This window comes from Balaenoptera ricei, chromosome 10, assembly GCF_028023285.1.
Source record: "Balaenoptera ricei isolate mBalRic1 chromosome 10, mBalRic1.hap2, whole genome shotgun sequence".
NCBI classification, from domain to species: domain Eukaryota; kingdom Metazoa; phylum Chordata; class Mammalia; order Artiodactyla; family Balaenopteridae; genus Balaenoptera; species Balaenoptera ricei.
In genome coordinates this window covers 94,986,959-95,005,193 of record NC_082648.1, presented here as the reverse complement: position 1 = coordinate 95,005,193, position 18,235 = coordinate 94,986,959, and the positions used below count along the sequence as shown (strand labels likewise).

Here is an 18,235-nt window from a genome sequence, read left to right as displayed (position 1 = left end):
ATCTGGTTCCGGTCTTGGCCCTTCCTGACCATTTGCCATGGCTACGTGGGGCCTCACTTCCTCATCTATGAGGAGTCATGAAAGCATTGTAAAGCACCAGCCAGCCCTGGGCTCGCGCAGAGCCTGGGCTCTGTAGCTGCTGCCGTTTGTCGTAGGTGAAGGTAATTCCGACCCTCTGCTCGGCCTTTTATGGGTGTCGCTGTTCAGTTTGGGTCCTGTTACAGCATTGCTGAGTGTGAAATAAGTCGGTGGCCTGCACTTGCCTATCAGCTGGCTGCAAACGGAAATATTAGTTATGAAAGTGCATTCGATGTTAGTTGCTTCATCTCTCAGAGTGTGGGTGTTACTCTAGGCAGGCATGGACCTGCGCCTACAACTCGTGGGCAGGACCTGAGCCTTTTCTCCAGAACTCTTCAGCTGGAGGCGTTAGGCCTTAACCCCCGTTTTTGCTTCTTTGCTGGCATCTCCCGTGCGCAGATCCTCCTGCCTCGGTCCAGCCTCGTCCTTGGCATCCTCACCAGAAGGAAGTCGATTGTCTGTGCAGTTGCCCTAATGGAGACCCCAGCAGGTGCAGAGCTGCGGGGAGATCAGAGCCGCTCGGTGGGGCTGCCTGGGCAGGGGGCGCTGCCTCATTCACAGGCCCCCTCTCTGCACACGCTGTTCCAAATTGCAACCCCGGGAGCCTTTGTGCTGTGTGTCTGCCTGGCGTTGTGGGCAGCGTGGCTGATTCTGCGCCGCAGCTGCTCTGTCTGTTTCTTCGGTGGGGGGAGGCCCGGGGGCAGGGGGCAGTCGGGCACAAAGAGCTTCTGTGGCCCGTGAATGGAGCAGCTCCCTGGTGTGGCCGTGTGGGAGCAGAGCCACTTGTTCAGTGTCTGCGCCTCCACGGGCCTCCAGCAGGACGGGCTCCCAGTACAGCCCCTTCCTCCCACCTGAGCTGCAGTGCTCATTCCTTGGGGCTTAGTTTCATCATCCACTGATTTGGTGGGATTAGCCCAGAGAACTTTGAGGTCCTCTTGAACCCCCCATGGGACCATCTGCCCACCCAGCTGTCAGAAAGGCTTGTCCTAGTAAAACCCAGGCCCCTTCTGCTGTCACCACCAGCTGTTTCCAAACATCTGGCCCCGTGGCACGCCCTAAACGTGTGGCCACGTTGTCCTTCGCTTTCATCGGGCTGGATTTCCTAGAGTGTGGGTTTTCTCAAACCCCGGAAACAAAGCTCACTTGTTTCTGAGCTCCTGGGGTGACCTCGCTGCTCCCTGGCCTGCTATCTCAGCCCCACCCGACAGTCATGGAGGGAAAGCCAGAGGTTTCCTGCCGTGCTCCCGTCTTCTCGTAATACCCAAGCTGCAGGTTGCCAACACCTCGTGCAGACTTCTTTGCTTCAGAGCTTTCCTGGTACCTCCTGAAGAGAGTAGTTGGAGGGAGAACAATTGACTGATTAACCCAGGAAGAAGGAAATTCAGGGCCCTGCATCCCCTCCTCCAAGCAGAAGAGGCAGTCAAGCACACTTGTTCATTTCCAAGCTCAGCTGCTCTTTTGCACGGGGGCCGGTGCGTGGTTGGTGGGTCCTTCCGGAGTTCTGCTTTCAGCCTAATTTCTGCTTGGAAAGTCCAAGACCTGTAGCCCTTGGCCAGTGCTGGGAAGGGCCTTTGTGCTCCCGACTGGTTCCTGTGTGGACCCTGTCTTTGGATTCAGCCACAAGATCCACCCTCAGTTTTGGCGAGACTGGAGTGGGCAGGGTGGAAGGGACTGGATTGACACATACCCAGCCCTCAGATGTTGGCTGCTGTTGGGTCGAGGGGCAACACTGTGGACAGTGAGGGTCGAGGCCACTTGTAGCAAGGGAAACAAAAAGATGTGAGGAGTTCGGAGAACCAGCTTCCATGACCAAGGAGGTCTGCAATGGGGGGATTATGGGACCTAGGTCTGCTCCCAGCTCTGCCAGGAACTGCCTCATGGCCTTCAGCCATCATTCAGCAGTCGGGGCTGCAGGTGTGAGTCATGGCTTATGGGCCTCGCTTCGCCTGGCTTCTTCTGGGCCTGTGGCCTGTTTTCCTAGGGAGAAGGTACTTGGGTTGCTCCAGCTGCCTAAAGAAAGCTGTCCCCCCGCAATGAGCACCCATCACCTGGGTGGTCTCAGGGGGTCTCGCCCAGCTATTAGGAGTCTGTCTTTTTTTTCTTGTCGGGGAGAAGCATCTTGGAAGAAAAAAATAGCAGGAAAATTATTAGAAAAAGAGGACACTGAAGAAAGGCAGATTTGCCTAGACCGTTGCCACCGGAAACTGCTCTCCTGACCTACTCTGAGCCTCTCTCCATGGCTGTGCTGGGTGCTGTGATCCTCATAACCATTCAGTGAGGATCAACTAGTCTGCCTGTGCCCATTTTACAGATTGAGAAATGGAGGGAGAGGGAGGTTAAGAAACTTTCCCTTGCTGAGATTTGACTCTGGGGTCTGATTTTAACCTGGTCATCTCAGACTTGGGGTATCGGGTATATTCTCGGGAGCCTCACATGGAGTGTCGACAAATTGGGTTCCCCTTCAAGAGGAGACCTGAGTCTTGGAGAAGGCTCAGAGGGGACATGAAAGTGGTCTTTAATTTTTTTTTGTTTTTTTTTTAAATTAATTTATTTTTATTTTATTTTATTTTTATTTTTGGCTGCGTTGGGTCTTTGTTGCCGCACACGGGCTTTCTCTGGTTGTGGCGAGCGGGGGCTACTCTTCGTTGCAGTGTGCAGGCTTCTCATTGCAGTGGCTTCTCTTGTTGCAGAGCACGGGCTCTAGGCGCGCGGGCTTCAGTAGTTGTGGCTCGCGGGCTCTAGAGCACAGGCTCAGTAGTTGCGGCGCACGGGCTTAGTCGCTCCGCGGCATGTGGGATCTTCCCCGACCAGGGCTTGAACCCATGTCCCCTGCACTGGCAGGCGGATTCTTAACCACTGCGCCACCAGGGAAGCCCTGGTCTTTAAGTTTTTTAGAGATTTTCATGTGAGTGTCTCTGGAAGATTCCAGGGAGAGAGGTATCTGTCAGTGATCTATTATCCCACAAAGGATCCTACCTAGATGGTTGAGGAGCGCCATGAGTCTCCCAATGCTGGGAAAGTTTAGGCTTGAATATCTCAGAGGGTCCTTCAGGGTAGAATAATTTGTATTTCCACACAGTTTGCTTGCTGCAGCCGAATCCTTTTCCCTTTGTGCATCTCTCACGAAGCCAAACACATCTTTATCGTCCTTGGATCTGAGTTTCGTAACTGGACTCCTACTGTCCACGAAGCTTGCCCCAGATCTCGCCCGATGCACATGCTTGTTGACGTGCACAGCTGGCAGCAGTCTTGCAGTCGAGGGAGGCTCCCCTCAACTGAAAGAGCAGAGATGGTGCTGGTGCCCCAACGCCTCGGCAGGTCTGCCGGAGTGGGGCCCGGAGAACCAGGGGCTCCGGCGGTGGCTTTCACATCAGGCTGACTCGGGGTCCTTAGAGGCAGCAGGCATTTTGCCACAAAGTGTGCACGACGTTGAGAATCAGACTTCCTAACCCATTCCTGTTTGCCGCTCTTTTCTTTTAGACCTACTCAGGCCTGTTCTGTGTGGTTATCAACCCTTATAAGAACCTGCCCATCTACTCCGAAGAGATCGTGGAAATGTATAAGGGCAAGAAGAGGCATGAGATGCCTCCCCACATCTACGCCATCACAGACACCGCCTACAGGAGTATGATGCAAGGTGAGTGCCGTGGCCTTCCCAGGGGCTGAGTCTTTACCTCTAGCCTTGTTGGCACCTTTGCAGGTGCTCCTTCATGGTGATCTTGTGGCTGGATTGGTGTTGATGGCACTGGTGAGGGGGCCGTGCATTGTATAGGTCTGTAAGCCATTGCGTGAGAACCAAGACCAGTGGCTATCAAAGGAGATGTTTGTATGTTGATAGAATGTTCAAGAAGCTTTAAAAAATGCATTTCCTAATTATTTTCCCAATTTCTCATTCTTGTCAGGAGCTCCTTTGCCAGTCCTCTGACTTCCAGGCCCCCTCTTCTACCAGTTACTTCCTTTCCTTCATTATTTTCACCTCTTCTTCTCTTCTACACAGTTTGGAAACATGCTTGAGTTTTCACATCTTTTAAAAAAAAACACACAAAGTCTCTCCTGGATTCTGTGCCCTACTGTAGGTTGTCTCTGATCTCTCTCCCCCGTCATAGTGGAGCTTTTTAGAGGAAGTATCCGTGCTTACTACCTCTGTTCAACACTTCTCAGCCACACTCCTTGCCCTGCACGTTGTGCCCCCCACCCCCTTGCCCCCCATTCTGTCTGACAGAGGCCACCCTCCCTTCTGTGGAGCTCTGAGCTCTTATCTTACTTAACCTCTCCCAGGATTGGACAGTCTTACCCACTTCCTTTTGAAAGCCCTTCCTTCCTGTGACTCTCTGGTTCCCCTAATCTCTGCCTTGCCCATCTGCATGCTTCTCCCCCATTACACCTGGTGCTCCTCAAGGTCTCGTCCTCTGGACGATGGCCCATCCACTCGAGTGGTTTCGCCATCACTTTCCAGCTGAGGACCGGCTCTGTTAGCTGTTTGCTGCCAGCCACTTGCTCCCGGCTGCCATTTCTCCATCCACCCAGTCACCCAAGCCTGGAACCTGGCTCATCTTACACTGTCCCCTTTCTCTCTCACCCCTTTTTCCAAGCCAGTCAGCGCTCTCTATAGATTTTATCTCTTTTTACATTTCTGACCTCCTTCCCCCTCTTGTCTCTGTGGCCCTGGCCTTAGTTCAGGCCTCTACAATTTTTTGCCTGTACTATTGCTGTGACCTTTGCTCTTAATAGATCCCTCTCTCTGTGCTTCTATCAGAGAGTCGTCTTTCTGGAATGCAAATCTGATCAAACCCTTGATTTGAACTCTTGAAAAGTCTCCTCAGTGGCCCCAAAGATAACCCTTAAACCCTCCAGCAGCATACGATGCCCTTTGTAATTGGCCTGCTGCCTGCCTCTCCAACTTCCTGGCTACATGGAACTCCTTACATTTCTCCAGTAGGCCCCTCTGCTTGAAACCGCCATGCCTGTTCCATCTGCCCTGCAATAGCTGGCAAGTCTCTAGTCTTTTGTTAAAGACATGACTGAAGCATTACTGCCAGCCAGGGAGGATGTCTGGGCTAGCCCTAGTAATACTTTGACTTAGGTGTGGACTGGGCCCATGTTGCCTTTATATTCTCAGAGCTTAGTCAACTACCTAGCACAGGGCTACGTTCTCATATCTTGTATTGATAGTGGTTTTTCATGTCCTATTACATGGGCATCCTTTTTTTTTTTTCTTTAAACTTTGTAGTCAATCTAGGCTGTGGTGGTAATGAGTCTTATTGTATTAACAACTTTGTCCCTGGTTTAGTGGTTTAAAATGGCAACATGTGGGTCTGTCTTGTACCATCCACATAGTGCTGTGGAAGGTGTTTCGTTGCCAAGCTTGGTGCGAATTATGTAGGTTGTACAAGTTTGGCCTACCCTTTGGCTCATGTTCACGTCTATCAAAATTCCTTGAAGAAGCCAGCCCTTTAGTTTTAAAGTAGGACGTCTGTTTCAGAGTGCTAACTAGAACAGTCTGGTAGGAGAACATTCTGTGAGATTCCAGAAGAGCCTGAGTCTGTCTCTAGAGGTTATGAGTCAGTTTTCTCCTTGCTCTCATAATTGGCCTCATGCAGGAAGTGCACCCTGGAGTATTCTTGAGCTCTGCACAGCTGAGTTAGGGCATGTTCCCACACTTGGATCCCAGACCTGAAAGGTTTTCTAGCAAGTGGGATTTTTCACTTCTTGCCAAGCCATTATGATAAGAATAATGTAGTGATGTACAGCATGGCGCCAGGAGTCGGAGTCTCTGGAACTGGACTGCCAGCCTTTTTTCTGACAATCTGTGGGACTTCCTCCCAAAGAGATTCGCCCAATTATTACGTGTTCAACAACCACAAAGAATTTTGAGGGGCAAAAGTCAGCGTTATAGGTTGGATATAATAGGGAAAAAAAAAAAAAAAGGGAACTTGCAGAGGGCTGGAGCTTTCCTTTGTGTTGATCAGGAAGTCTTGGCCCTAATGGAATGGCCTTGATGGGAACTGAGGAGCCACCCCAAATTATGAGGGTAAATGGGTGGGTGTTTTCATCTTTTGGACGTCTGCAGGCACAGGAAACCTAAGGTCTTGGTGCTTTTTTAAAATTATCTGTGTAGGTGCTGGGTCCACGTACTTTCTAAACCTCAATCTGAGAAGTTTTTGCCCGTTTCTGCTTCATGTTGGACTCGGTGCAGCTCTTCAGCCCCCATGTTGACCGAGGACATTTCCAAGTTCCCTCTTGTCGCACACAGTTGACCTGCAAATCAGCAACAGATTTCTTGTTCTTGGGACAGGGAGGAAGTTAATTAACAGAAGTTGCCCCTGTTAGGACAAGACGGTTCACCAGTAAAGGAAGTTCTCGGGCGGAGCCTTTGGTGCCTGCCCTGAGTCAGGTGTGGACAGTGGAGCCTTGGGGTCTGCAGGCTGTTAGAGTCAGTGCCTCTCTTTTGGAGAGCGTGTCTTACTTATTAGCACATGCTGCCCCTCTGGCTTTGGGGAACACAGGTCTGTTCTCTGACACTTACATCCTAAAAGCCACAGCCAGACGGTTCCTTTTCTGCTTTTTCTTTAAACAAGAACTAGAAAAAGATTTACTCCCTGAGATGGCTGTGGCTTATGACATACTAGCATTTATTCTGCCAAGTAGGGGAGTTGGTGGCTTTGTCTGGAGACTTTTATGAGATGAGCTCTTTGACTTCTCCTAGGGACCTCCCTCCGTCTTTCATCTCTTAAATGCTCTGGTTTGCCTGTAAGTCCTGATTTATGCCTGCCGTCTTGCAGTTGGTATTAACACTGCCCTCTCTCACTTTCAGAAGCACTCCAGTTTGGATGATGAATTATATGGTTACTTTACGTATTTGTCGGACGAAGCCAGGGTTTCTCAAACTTGGCACCATTGACGGTTTGGGGCTGGATATCCATTCTCTGTTTTTGGGGGGTGGGGGTGGGGGGGGTTTGTCCCGAGCATTATGGGATGCTTCACAGCATCTGGGCCTCTACGCACTCGATGCCAGCAGCACCCTCCCTCTGCAATTGTGACAACCAAAAAGGCCCCTAGACATTGCTACCAAATGTTCCCTGGGGGGCAAAATTGCCCCCACTGCAGAACCACTGGACTAAGCATTGCAGATTGGTTTTATTCTAAGTGTCAGCTCCCATCAATCAGTAGTGCCTTGCCTAACCCTGTGTTGACAAAGGATCTGGGACTCAGTGCCAAGGAATGCTGGGATAGATTAGTGCTGTCTGCCGTGGGCACAGGTTGGGGCATGGCAGCATATGGTAGCCTGGATTAGGCCATGGAGGTAGTAGATTGGAAAGTGCCAGAATACTAAGAGGTTGAGTACATTACTCTGTCACTGGAGGCGATGGCAATCCAGGTGGAGAGACAGACATGTTTGTACACAGGGATCTGCGGCCAAAGCTGTATAACAGGACAAGTTGCCACCTACACCTGGTGCCAGCGTGACTGCGGCAGGTGTCGGCTGTCTTGGGAATTCAGAGGAAGGTGTGGCCGCCGAGGCCTGGGGTGGTCAGAATGGCACCGTGGAGGTTGGCTCCTGTGGAAAGGCTGGCAGGTATATGTCAATAAATGGTTGCAACACAGGCCAGACGTACCCGGCTCAGTTTTGTTTGTTTTAATCCTCAGCCTTGGGTTTAATTAAAGTTGCGGTGACCTGGTAGGGTCACCCTCCCAACCCTGGCTTTCCCGTTCGGTTAATTTGTTGTCCTGGGCATTACTGGGCCTTCCTACCTTGTGGTTGAACCGTTCCTCAGGATTCTGTAAAGCGCGGAAGGCTTTGAACGGTCTGAGGCCGGGAAAATGTGAGAGAGCAGAGGGCAGACGTCCGCCCTGCGGGGACAGGGTAGCAAGGGCTGCCCGGGGAATTCGGGAGAAGTAGCACGTGGTCTGTCAGACGCACGGCTGGGTGGGGATAGGGCGCTTCTGGCTTCCACCCTCAGTGGGAAAGAGTGTGTGTGTTCTCACAGGAGGACTGGCCAGCCGAAGAATTTGAGCTCAGTTATCTCCCCAGGAATAGTAGAAAAAGACCCTCTTCTTTGTTAATTAGTTAGAATGCCAGGTTTGGTTCACTTTATGGTATTTTAATGAACTCCCAGCATTTCTAGGGGAGTGGCAGCAGGGTTTGCTCTCATTCCAGACCTAAACTAATCCAAGAACTATTTAACCCTTCGCTCTGCACTAATCCCACCTCTGCTTCTCAGCGGAAGCTGCCCCAGGAGTGTTTGGTCACCAAGGGCCTGGTGAGTATCCATATGCCTCTTGGTGCTTGACTAACCTTTTTGGGTAAACAAGGAAGGGCAGAATTTGAGCGTTCTCTTCACATCTGAGGACGATCCTCCTGCATCGTAAAGGTAAAGGGACAGGCCCAGAAACATTAACTAACTTTGCCCAAAGGCCCCCAGAGAGCCAGCCCCAGAAACCAGGTCTCCCGACTCCCGCCCTGGTGCCCAGCCTCCAGGGCGCCGTTGGTCCTCCTTCCCCCTGGCTGGTGTTTGGAGGGATGCTCCCGTCCGGCTGGCTGGTTAGGGCCGGAGGGGCCCTCCTGGCTCTCTCTCGGCATTCTCCCCGCCCTGCCGCCTGTTGCCCCCGTGAAGCTGTCTGCCCTCCAAGGTCTTTCTGAGGAAAAGCTCCGTGCTGGGGAAGGGCTAGGAAGTGCTTCGACGGTCCAGTAAACCATGACTTTGAGCAGATTCACCAGGACAGGCCGCCGAGGAAGCCGCAGATGTGATGATTCCACTTAAGCAGGAATGTGCCGGCCAGGAGGCTCAGGCCCTGCCAGGGGGCCCTGCCAGCCGGCGGCACACAAAGGCCCCGCTGTCTGAGGGAGGCCTGGAGGCAGCAGCTCACCCCGAGGGCTGCGCTCTGTCACCCCTGCCACACGGTTACCCCTGCCGGCCGCCCATGCTGGACGCAGCCCCTCTGGGGCTGCTGGGGGCGGGGGCGGCCTGAGAGGCAGGCAGGTACACTGCAGCAGGAGAATGGGGGTCCAGCACCTGGGGGCCCACCTGTCTCGGGGGCCGCCTTGACAAATGACACAGCGCGTCTGGAGTAGGTCAGCAGAAGGAGTCTGCCGGGTCTCTCTCGGCCTTAGCTTAAGGGAGAAGCTTGCCTTGTGACCAAGAAGCGTGCAGAAAAGAGAGCACAGGGTTCAGACTAGTCGGCGTCTGGCTCTGTCACGTCCTGACCGACTGGGGTCCACTTTGGGCCTTCATTTTCTCATCTGCCTCTTGGGCGGATAAACGTACTTGGCAGGGTTACTGTCAGGATCAAACAAGGGGCCGTGTGTACGGTTCCTGGCCTGTGACAGGTGCCCATTAGAAGGTAGCAGTGGGACCTGGAGATGCGGTGTCTTGACTGAACAGTCCCTGCCTTCTGCGAGACCTGCGCACGGCACATCCCGTCCGTCCACGCTCCCATTTGCGTGATGAAAGTGATAACCAGGTGCTTCCTCAGGTGGCTTCTTTTTTTTTTTTTTTTTTAATATTTGGGAATTTCTTTTTTTTTTTTAATTTTATTTATTTATTTATTTATTTATGGCTGTGTTGGGTCTTCGTTTCTGTGCGAGGGCTTTCTGTAGTTGTGGCAAGTGGGGGCCACTCTTCATCGCGGTGCGCGGGCCTCTCACTATCGCGGCCTCTCCTGTTGCGGAGCACAGGTTCCAGACGCGCAGGCTCAGTAATTGTGGCTCACGGGCCTAGTTACTCCGCGGCACGTGGGATCTTCCCAGACCAGGGCTCGAACCCGTGTCCCCTGCATTGGCAGGCAGATTCTCAACCACTGCGCCACCAGGGAAGCCCCCTCAGGTGGCTTCTTAATCTCCTTGGTGAGCATCCTCCCCGAGGCCGGGCTCTGGGTACCAGCACGTACAGGAAGTGGCTTGTTGTAGCTGGTTCCCTGCAGTGACCGTGTGATACACAGGTGTGCGCCGGCAGACGCAGCCTCTAGCTTGTCTGATGTGGTCCACGGGCCTCAGCTGGCAGCACGAGGCCTTGGGGTCGACGTGGCCTCGGGGGTCTTCAGGAGAACGCCGTGCACGCAAGAGACGGTTCCTCCGTGGCACTGGAGTCGTCCTCTGTTGACGTGCTGGTGGGCTACCAGAGGGGCGTCATGACAGGCAGCCCTGGGCCCCCTGCCCCAACACCGAAGCCCGGACAAGGAGGCTGCTTGGTTAGGCACCCCCCCAGAAGGGAAGTCGGCCCATGGAAAGAGGCTACTTAATTGTGGTCACGCCTGTCAGTCTCATTTCTGTATAATGGTCTTTCTAGAAGAGGAATCTGTGGTTAATGGGTCCTCTTCAAGGATTCAGCTTTCGGCTTGCTTTTTTGTTTTGTTTTTAATCCAACCCAACAGGGCGGCTCTGCTTTGCTCTGGGCCGCCTGAAGTGGGAGAGGAGAAAGAAGTGACCTCTCGGAACCTGAAACTTTGGGGGTGGTCGAGAACTTGGGCCCATGTCTCTGTTACTGTAACCCCCCTCCCCCCAACAAACAAACAAACAACAAAAACTCACCTGCATAGTCTCTAATGGCTAAGCTGCTTTTTGCTTTTAACTTCCCTGGCCGAGTTCCTCTCTCACTGCCTGCTGAACACTGCCTAGCAGCTCGTTTTTCCTGTTTTCTCAAGTTCTGGCCCTGAGACCCCAGGAGAGCATGTCCTGGTATGTCAGGGCTGAACATTGGTGCATTTGGAGAAAAGGGTTGCTTTCTTCCCCTGCCTGATTTCTGGAATTAAGCTATCAGAGGAGAACAAAGTAAATTCCCTAAAACTAAAGAGATAAGAGAGCTGAGAGTCTGCAGGCCTAAAAGTCAGGATAACGTAAGTGGCTTCTGTAAAATCCCTTTAGTCTTGACCAAGGCTAATGGCCCAGTGTCGACCTTTGTAATAAATTCTGTTCTTCTGGCAAAACAGTGCTGACTGGGGCCCGGGGTGCCATTCCAGCTGGGCTTCCTGACTCTTGTCGAAGAGCTGGTCTCTCCAACACGAGCTGGACCTCAAACACAGTAGGGCAGAGCTCTAAGCTGAAAGCCAAGAACAGAAGCCCTGTTCCAGGAGCAAAATCTGGCCCAACAGTTACCAGCCCATCTTTTATTTCAGTTGAGTGCCCTTCTCAAGGCGACCGGAGCCACTGGCTTCTGCAGGGAGCATCTTCAAGTGCCACTGTGGTTCGTCTCCTAGCATTTGTGTTCCTGGTTCTCCAGGTTTGGCCGAACCTGGGAATGGGACATTCGCAAAGCCTGCTGTCCTCCTTGGAGGGCTGTTTGTGCTCCGACTTGGAGCCAAGTTTGTCCTGAGCTTTGCCTGGCGGTGTCCATCTCATTTCCTGCTTGTGTCCCTTTGTTCTTCCTTCCTGTCCTCCCCCAAGAGCCCAGCCCTCTGCAGAGCTGTGACCTGTGGCTTAGTGCTCTCTGTACTGGACTCAGCCAGGGCCTCCTCCTGCCTGTCTTTTCTTTTCCCCGAGGGATTGTTTCAGAGCAGGGCAGAACTGGCCTCGGGGGTTGTCAGGTCCCCCCCCACCACCACCCCGGTGTCCTCATGGCCTTTGCAGTGGGCCGTCTACACTCACACGTGGCTTTTGAATCTCCCTCCATCCTGGCAGGTTCATGAGCAACCTCAGCAGCAACCCCACACGGAGAAGTTCTCGCTTCCGGCCCTGCCCGCAGGAAGGTGGATAAACAACCAGCAGTGCTTTTGGCGGGTTTGCCTGTGCGCTGGGAGCCCACCTGTGTGAGCCGCCGGATGCATTTTGGCCAAGAGAGGGTTTGTCGGGGGCCTCGCTTGCCCCCGAACAGAATGAAAGAGCAGTCCCTCGGGCTTCTTCCTAATTGTCAGGGGTGCTGGTGGGAGAGGGCTGCCCGATCTCTGTCTCCTGTACCTGGGGTTCAAACCCCGACGCTACCCGGGGGAGCACGTGGGTGGAGGCAGTGGTCGGGGCCAGCTGGCTTCCGGCCTGGAAGCTGCTGATCGAGTGTCTGCTTGGTCTGGGCCCACCCTTGTACCTGGCGAGAACATTGCTGGTGACCACGCCGTGTGCTTGGGAGCCGCTGGCAGGCTTTCCTCCTCGCTGGCTGACTGCGGTGCAGGCAGACAGGCAGGCTGCCAGGGCTCCGCGACACGAGGCCTCTGAGGCGTGGCACCGACCCGCGGCCTCTGCTCGCGGGAAGCATTGTTTTGCACCTGCTTTTCCTCACCTCTCTGTTTGCTTCCCAAGCACTTGTAACCCAAGCTCGCGAGTTGGGCTGGCTTTGGAGAAAGTGGCAGACAGCTTGTGAGGCCGGTGTGACACATCGTGAGTGGGGATGGCCCGTTCCGCGCAGCACTGAGGCGGGGCTGCTGGTGGCACACAGAGGGCCCTGCCCTGTGGGAGCAAAGTGGGGAACTAGGCAGGCATCTGGAGGCCTGGGTTCTTGGCCCAGCTTACGTGACTTTGACCAAGTCATTGGGTTTCTCGGGACTTGGTGTCCTGACCTCTAGATGCAGGTGATTGGACTGCGTGCTCTCTAGAGCCTTCCCAGCCTCCAGGGTCTGAGCTCAAACCCACAGGTCTCTCCACGTTTTACACCTGGCGAAGTGCTTTGCATTTTGGCCCATTGGGACCAAAATGCTGCCCCGGAGTTTGCCCCAGCAGCCCGGGGCTCCCATCCCAGGCGACGCGGAGCAGGGGTCCCACAGGGGTCTGCTGTGCAGTTTTCGCAAGACAACCCCCTTGGTGGTGGACAGTCTGAGGCCCGCTGGCCATGGGTCGTGCTGTCTCTCACCCCACGCAGGCGTGTTGTCCAACCTGTAGCTGCCCTTGCATTCGTTTTTGCTTGGCCCGTATGCACGGCTGTCAGTTCTCGAGAAACCCGGCTGACCTGAAGACAGGTCCCGCGGGCAGGACCCTCTTCCTGGTGCCCCCAGAGAGCAGCCCCGCGGCAGCTCGGCAGGCGTTATCTTAGCGAGCGCTCCAGTGAGTCAGCCCTGGGCAGCCGCTGTTGGTGAACCGGGCCCCTTCCCTTCCTCCTGTACTTCCTGTCGGGGCTGATGTCACATCGCGGCTGAGCAAACCTCGTGGCCTTTTATGGACAAGAATCGGCAGCTCCTCTCACAGAGGAAGTGAGCCAGAAGGCTCCTCGCGTAAGCCTGTACCTGGGCCGAAGTACCTGCGGTCAGGGCTCCCCTCCGCCCACCTGCGCCAGGGCCTTCCGAGCTGGCTGGAAACACCTGTCTCTTTGGACATCGGAATCGGCTCCAAAAGGCCTCAGGGCTTTTGGGGTTTAAAATAAAATCAGGGGAGGGAATGGCCTCATCACCGAACATGTAACTTAAAACCTTCCTTGCTGTCGTGTTCCGAGGAGGCTGCGCAGTGGGGAGAGCTGGGAGGTGCAAAGGGCTGGGGTCATTAAGGACAGTTTCCAAGCGCCTGCCCTGTGCCTCGTGCTTCAGGCACCCGCATCATTCAGTCCTTGGAGCGGCCCTGCCCTCTGATTCCCCAGAGGCCAAGGGGCCAGGCATCCCGAGGGGCCGTGCAGGGCGAGGCTCGTGCCCCGGGCTCTAGGGCGCGCAGCCACTGGCTTTCTTCTCTCCGCCGCTGCTCCAGACACATGGACCGGTGGTTGTAAAGTGTGCTCGCAGGGGCCCCATCTCCACTGCCCAAGCAACTCTGGTTTTTATCTCCTGCTCTTCATATTAGGGACTCAGGAAGATTTTTTCCTGAGGAAAGGCTGCTGCTGCTTTTAAAAGAGTTGAAAAGCACTGAAGAGATTCGTTTTCTGTCTCTACCCTATCCCCGTCAAGTTAGGACCAGGGCAGGAGGGGTTCAGGGGCCCAAGTCAGGCTAATGTCTTAATTCTGTGGGGAGCCTGTCGCCCAGAACAGGGTCGTCTTTGGTGGGCTCACTCCCCTGGTTCTGGGCTGTCGGGTTCCTGTCTGTCTGTCTGTCTCCTCTGTTGTGGAGGAAGGAAGGGTGTTTTCAAATAAGCCTTCGGTCCACGTAGACCCAAATAAGGACTTGAGCAAACAATGGAGTGGTCTGGACCCTCGAGGGTCCGTGTCCTGAGAGCTGACCATGTGGGGAGTGAGTATTAAGGAGGGTCCCGGCCGGAATGCACCGGGGCTGTGGCAGAGTAAACTGAGCCAGGCGGAGAGCCGGCTGGCTGCTGAGAATTGCCTCCACCCCCTACCCAGAAGAGATACTTCTGTGCTCAGGAACCGAGCAGAAGTGTGGTGAGACAGGCTTGGGCAGACCAGGGACAGTGCCTGCCTCACCTACCTCCTAAGAGATTACAGACCCAAACCCACTGTAAAAGCTGCGAAGACCGACGCTGCGGGCCACAGTGTCATTCATGGTGGGCAGGTGGATTTGGGGGCACCCACTGGTGGAGGCAGAGTTGAGGAAATCAGAAAGGCCTCCCATCACTTTTCCTCTGTGAAAGCATTTGCCCAAATGAATGTTCTGGCAAAGCAAATTAAGGTTTCTTTAAAGTGTAAAATACAAGGATTGGAGGGTTTCCTTTTACGCTGTGTTGACAGTGGTCACTTGGCTTCAGGAATTGGAGGTGGAAGGTCAGAGGGGAGGGAGAGCTGGAGATGGTGGGGTGGATGGAGGTTACATGAGGAGTTTGGGTCTGAAATTGGGATTTGAAGCATGTACAGGCCTGTGTCTATGTGTGTGTGTGTGTGCGCATCTCTGTATGCCGTGCACCTGTGTGTGCACACACAGGCGTGTGTGTCTGTGTGTACATGTGCCTGTGTGCATACACACGTGTCTGTACACGTGCCTAAGAACGCCTGTGTCCGTGTACGTGCACTGTGTGCGCATGTGTCCACGTCCCTGCGTGTGCACGTGGGTCTGTGTGCACATGTGTGCCTGTGTGTGTGTGCCCACACGCGTGTGTTTGGGGGCTCTGCTTCCTGTTGTTCAGCAGTTCAGCATCCGACTCCTCCTCACACAATCAGAGGAATTCCAGCCATCCCAGGGACCAGGCCTGGGCAGCCCTGGGAAAACGGTTCTTTCTGGGAGGGATGGGAACGTTTCCTTTTATGGTAGTGGCAGCCGCTGCTGCCGGCCCGCCCACCCATACAGGTACATTCTTGCCACTCTCACAGCGGGGACGGAACACGCCCGTGAACACGCCCCGCCCGCCGCTGGGCCTCCACCGAGATGCAGTGGGGGAGGTGCAGCCCCGTCGTAGCTGTGTTGGTTCCAGACTCATCAAGGTGGGGTGGGTGCTGGAAGCTGCCATGGCTTCCCCAGCGTTTAGCACCGCTCCCGCCTCGCCTCCCCCCTGCCCCGCCACCCCCGCCCCCTGCCTTCCCTGCTGCCTTATTGAGACTTGGCCAGGTCTATCTCAGCCCCTGCTGTGCAGCCTCGCAGGGCCTGGTCCTGTGGGAAAATCGAGAGGGGGCAGCAAGGTCACCCTCTGGGTCTGCTCTGAGCCCTTGCCTGGTGCGGGGCAGGGTGTGGGCTGTGTCTGTGTGAGTGGCCGGGTTCCCTCTGCAACCCCCGCGCTGTTGATATTTCTAGGGGCTGGAGGGAGGGCAGGGACAGCTGCAGCTTGTGTTGGATGCGAGGTTTCTTTTTGCTTCTCCCTGGCCGGACTCCCTCTCTCCCTCCCGAGACAGGAGAAAGGTGGTCGTAAATGCCCACCTGAGCAGGCTGCTGGGATCAGTGCACTGGAGGCTCCCCTCACGGAGGGGCAGGTGGCCTCGCTCCATGATGTCTCTACTGGTGCCGAACAGCTAAGTCCGTCTCCCGAGGCCATACACACAGGCAGCCCTGAGTCACCCTCCCGATGCCCTGCAGGTTCCTGGCTGGGCAGTTGAGCCGGTGTGGGTGTCCTTCCAGATCACCGACATCGGTGTCTATCCAGCACTGACACCACTGACAGCTACCAGAACCCTTGTTAGTTCTCAACTAGTTCTCCCGCTGCCCTGACCAAGCCGTCGCCACCCATCACAGCGACTTCATGATGGGGAAGTGGGCAGACCGCAGCCACCTGTGGAGTTCATTCTGTTTACAGGGTTCCGGTCTGGGTCCTTTTCACGTTCTTTCTGTTTTTCAAACTAATCCTGCCAGGGAGTTAGTAGCATGTTTACTTTATGGATAAGGAAACCGAGACTCGGGAATTACAGGGCTCACTGCAGCCCCGTGTTGGTCAGTAGCCTGGACCTGGATTCAGGCTGATTTGACCTCCAGGAGGTGGGCATATCCCAGGCGATGGGATAAAATGAGTTTACATTTTCAGCTATTGCTTAAAATTGCACACTCGGTCCTGAGCCAGTTCAGCCCTAATATCTTACAGCATTTCTGAGAAACTTCGCTTTCAAAGCCTGGCATTACTGTTCCTCCTGCCTTCCAGGGGAGTGCATTGTTTACATCCGTATTTGCTGACCGGTTCACAGAGCTGGGAGAGTTGCTGAAAGTTCCTGACCCCCAGGCCTGGAGACCACAGGGCTCACAGAAACTGGTCAGAAGCTGATTCTGATGAGCTTCTGTTCTTTCTGAGCTGCCTCCAAACTCCCATTACTGAGAGTTTTCCCCGTGCCAGACCCCACACTGGTGCTTTCGTGTGTGTGACTTCCACGTTGTATACCATCATCCCCCGGGGCTCCAGGAAGGTTAGAGCTCTAAGACAGCATCTTAGCCCAGGGCTGTCCCCACGGGAAAGCCAGCCTTGACCTCACCGCTCACCCCACGTCTTACCTGTGCCTCTTACCCGGATGGGGACAGTGTTTAAAACACCTGCCGCAGGCCTTGTTTCTAACAGCCTCAACCTCCAGTTAGAAACACGCGGGGCAGGAAAGTAGACTCCCGGGGAGCTTTCCAGAGGTTGGCTTTCTCGGAGGGGGAGCGACAGAAGTCTTTCAGTGTCATGGGGCCAGGTGGGCGGCCAGGGCGGGCAGTTTGAGCTCCTGGAGGAGGGAGCAGCTGCCCCATGTCGCTGCCACCCAGGAATGTCCCTCTTCCCCGTGACGGTGGCATGGAGGGCCAGTGTTCCAGGCTTCGCGCTCCTGGGAAGTGGGCAGGACGATGGGCGGCTCTTCAGAAGCCGGAGCGGGAGGCTTTCATGTCTGCTGGAGGTTAACCTGATGTCTCTTTTGTTTCAGACCGAGAGGACCAGTCCATTTTGTGCACGTAAGTGTTTCTGTCTGGGTGGCAGGGCCTGTGTCACCCTGATCTGTTCTCACTCTTGAAGACCCCTACCAAAACCTAGATCGATGAGATCTATTCCCAATTCAAGCCCCTGCCGCTTCCCCAAGGGACAGGCTTCATGTTTGCTCCTTAGTGGTCCTGCAGCGTGGATGAGCTTGATTTCATGGCCAGAGATTTAATCTCCTGCCTCAAAGGAGGCGGTGGAGATGAGGGTGGCAGTGCAGAGAGGAACAGCAAGCGTCTTCTCAACGAGGCAGGGTTGGGAGCTGCTTGGGCCCCCAGGACACATTCACTCTGGTGCTGAACCATGGCTTTCTTTATCTGGGCTTCTCACCTCCGTCCTCTGAACCTAACAAGGAGCTGATAAATAAACCCGTTACCAAGGAAGTTAACGGTACGAAACATTCCTTCGAGTGAAGTTTCGAGGGAACATGTATAAATGCCTTTGACCCCTGAGTCAACAGCTGCCTAAAACTGACTCCTGAGACATTTGGAAGCAAAGGCTGCCAAGTGACCAGGGCAGGCAGCGGACAGAAGTTTACTCTGGTCAGGGCTGCAGAGGGCCATGGGAAATGGCCCGAGTGAGTATTTCAGAGCTTAGCATTTGTTTGCCTGTCCCCTTTCCTGCTACTGGCTGTTGGGTCCCTCACTGGCACCCCACAGAATGGGAGACAGTAGAGCTCGAAGTGGGAAAGGGGCAGACGCCGAGGATTTGGCCACCTCTCCCCTGAGAACTTGCTTGGCTCTCCCGGCAGGGGCGAGTCTGGAGCTGGCAAGACGGAGAACACCAAGAAAGTCATTCAGTACCTGGCTCACGTGGCGTCCTCACACAAGAGCAAGAAGGACCAGGTGAGTGCAGGCCTTCCTCCCCGAGGAAGAGAACTTAATGATTCGTGGTTTGGCTCAAAATGAGAGTGTTTGGGGGACTGAAGCAGAGACCAGGCCTGCTTTCACTGAGGCTGGGAGTGGGTCTGGTGGTAGCCCACCCGTTTCTCCCTTGACCTCCTA

At 54.5% G+C, this 18,235-nt stretch overlaps 1 protein-coding gene across 1 annotated transcript in view; it reads left to right on the top strand.

Annotated features, from left to right (window-relative positions):
• MYH9 (myosin heavy chain 9) overlaps positions 1–18,235 on the top strand; it is a 90,382-nt gene that overhangs the window by 32,119 nt on the left and 40,028 nt on the right. The window contains exons 3-5 of the mRNA XM_059936886.1: positions 3,559–3,715; positions 17,182–17,209; positions 17,983–18,076. Coding sequence (XP_059792869.1) covers positions 3,559–3,715; positions 17,182–17,209; positions 17,983–18,076 — 279 coding nt within the window. The remainder of the gene's footprint in view (positions 1–3,558; positions 3,716–17,181; positions 17,210–17,982; positions 18,077–18,235) is intronic.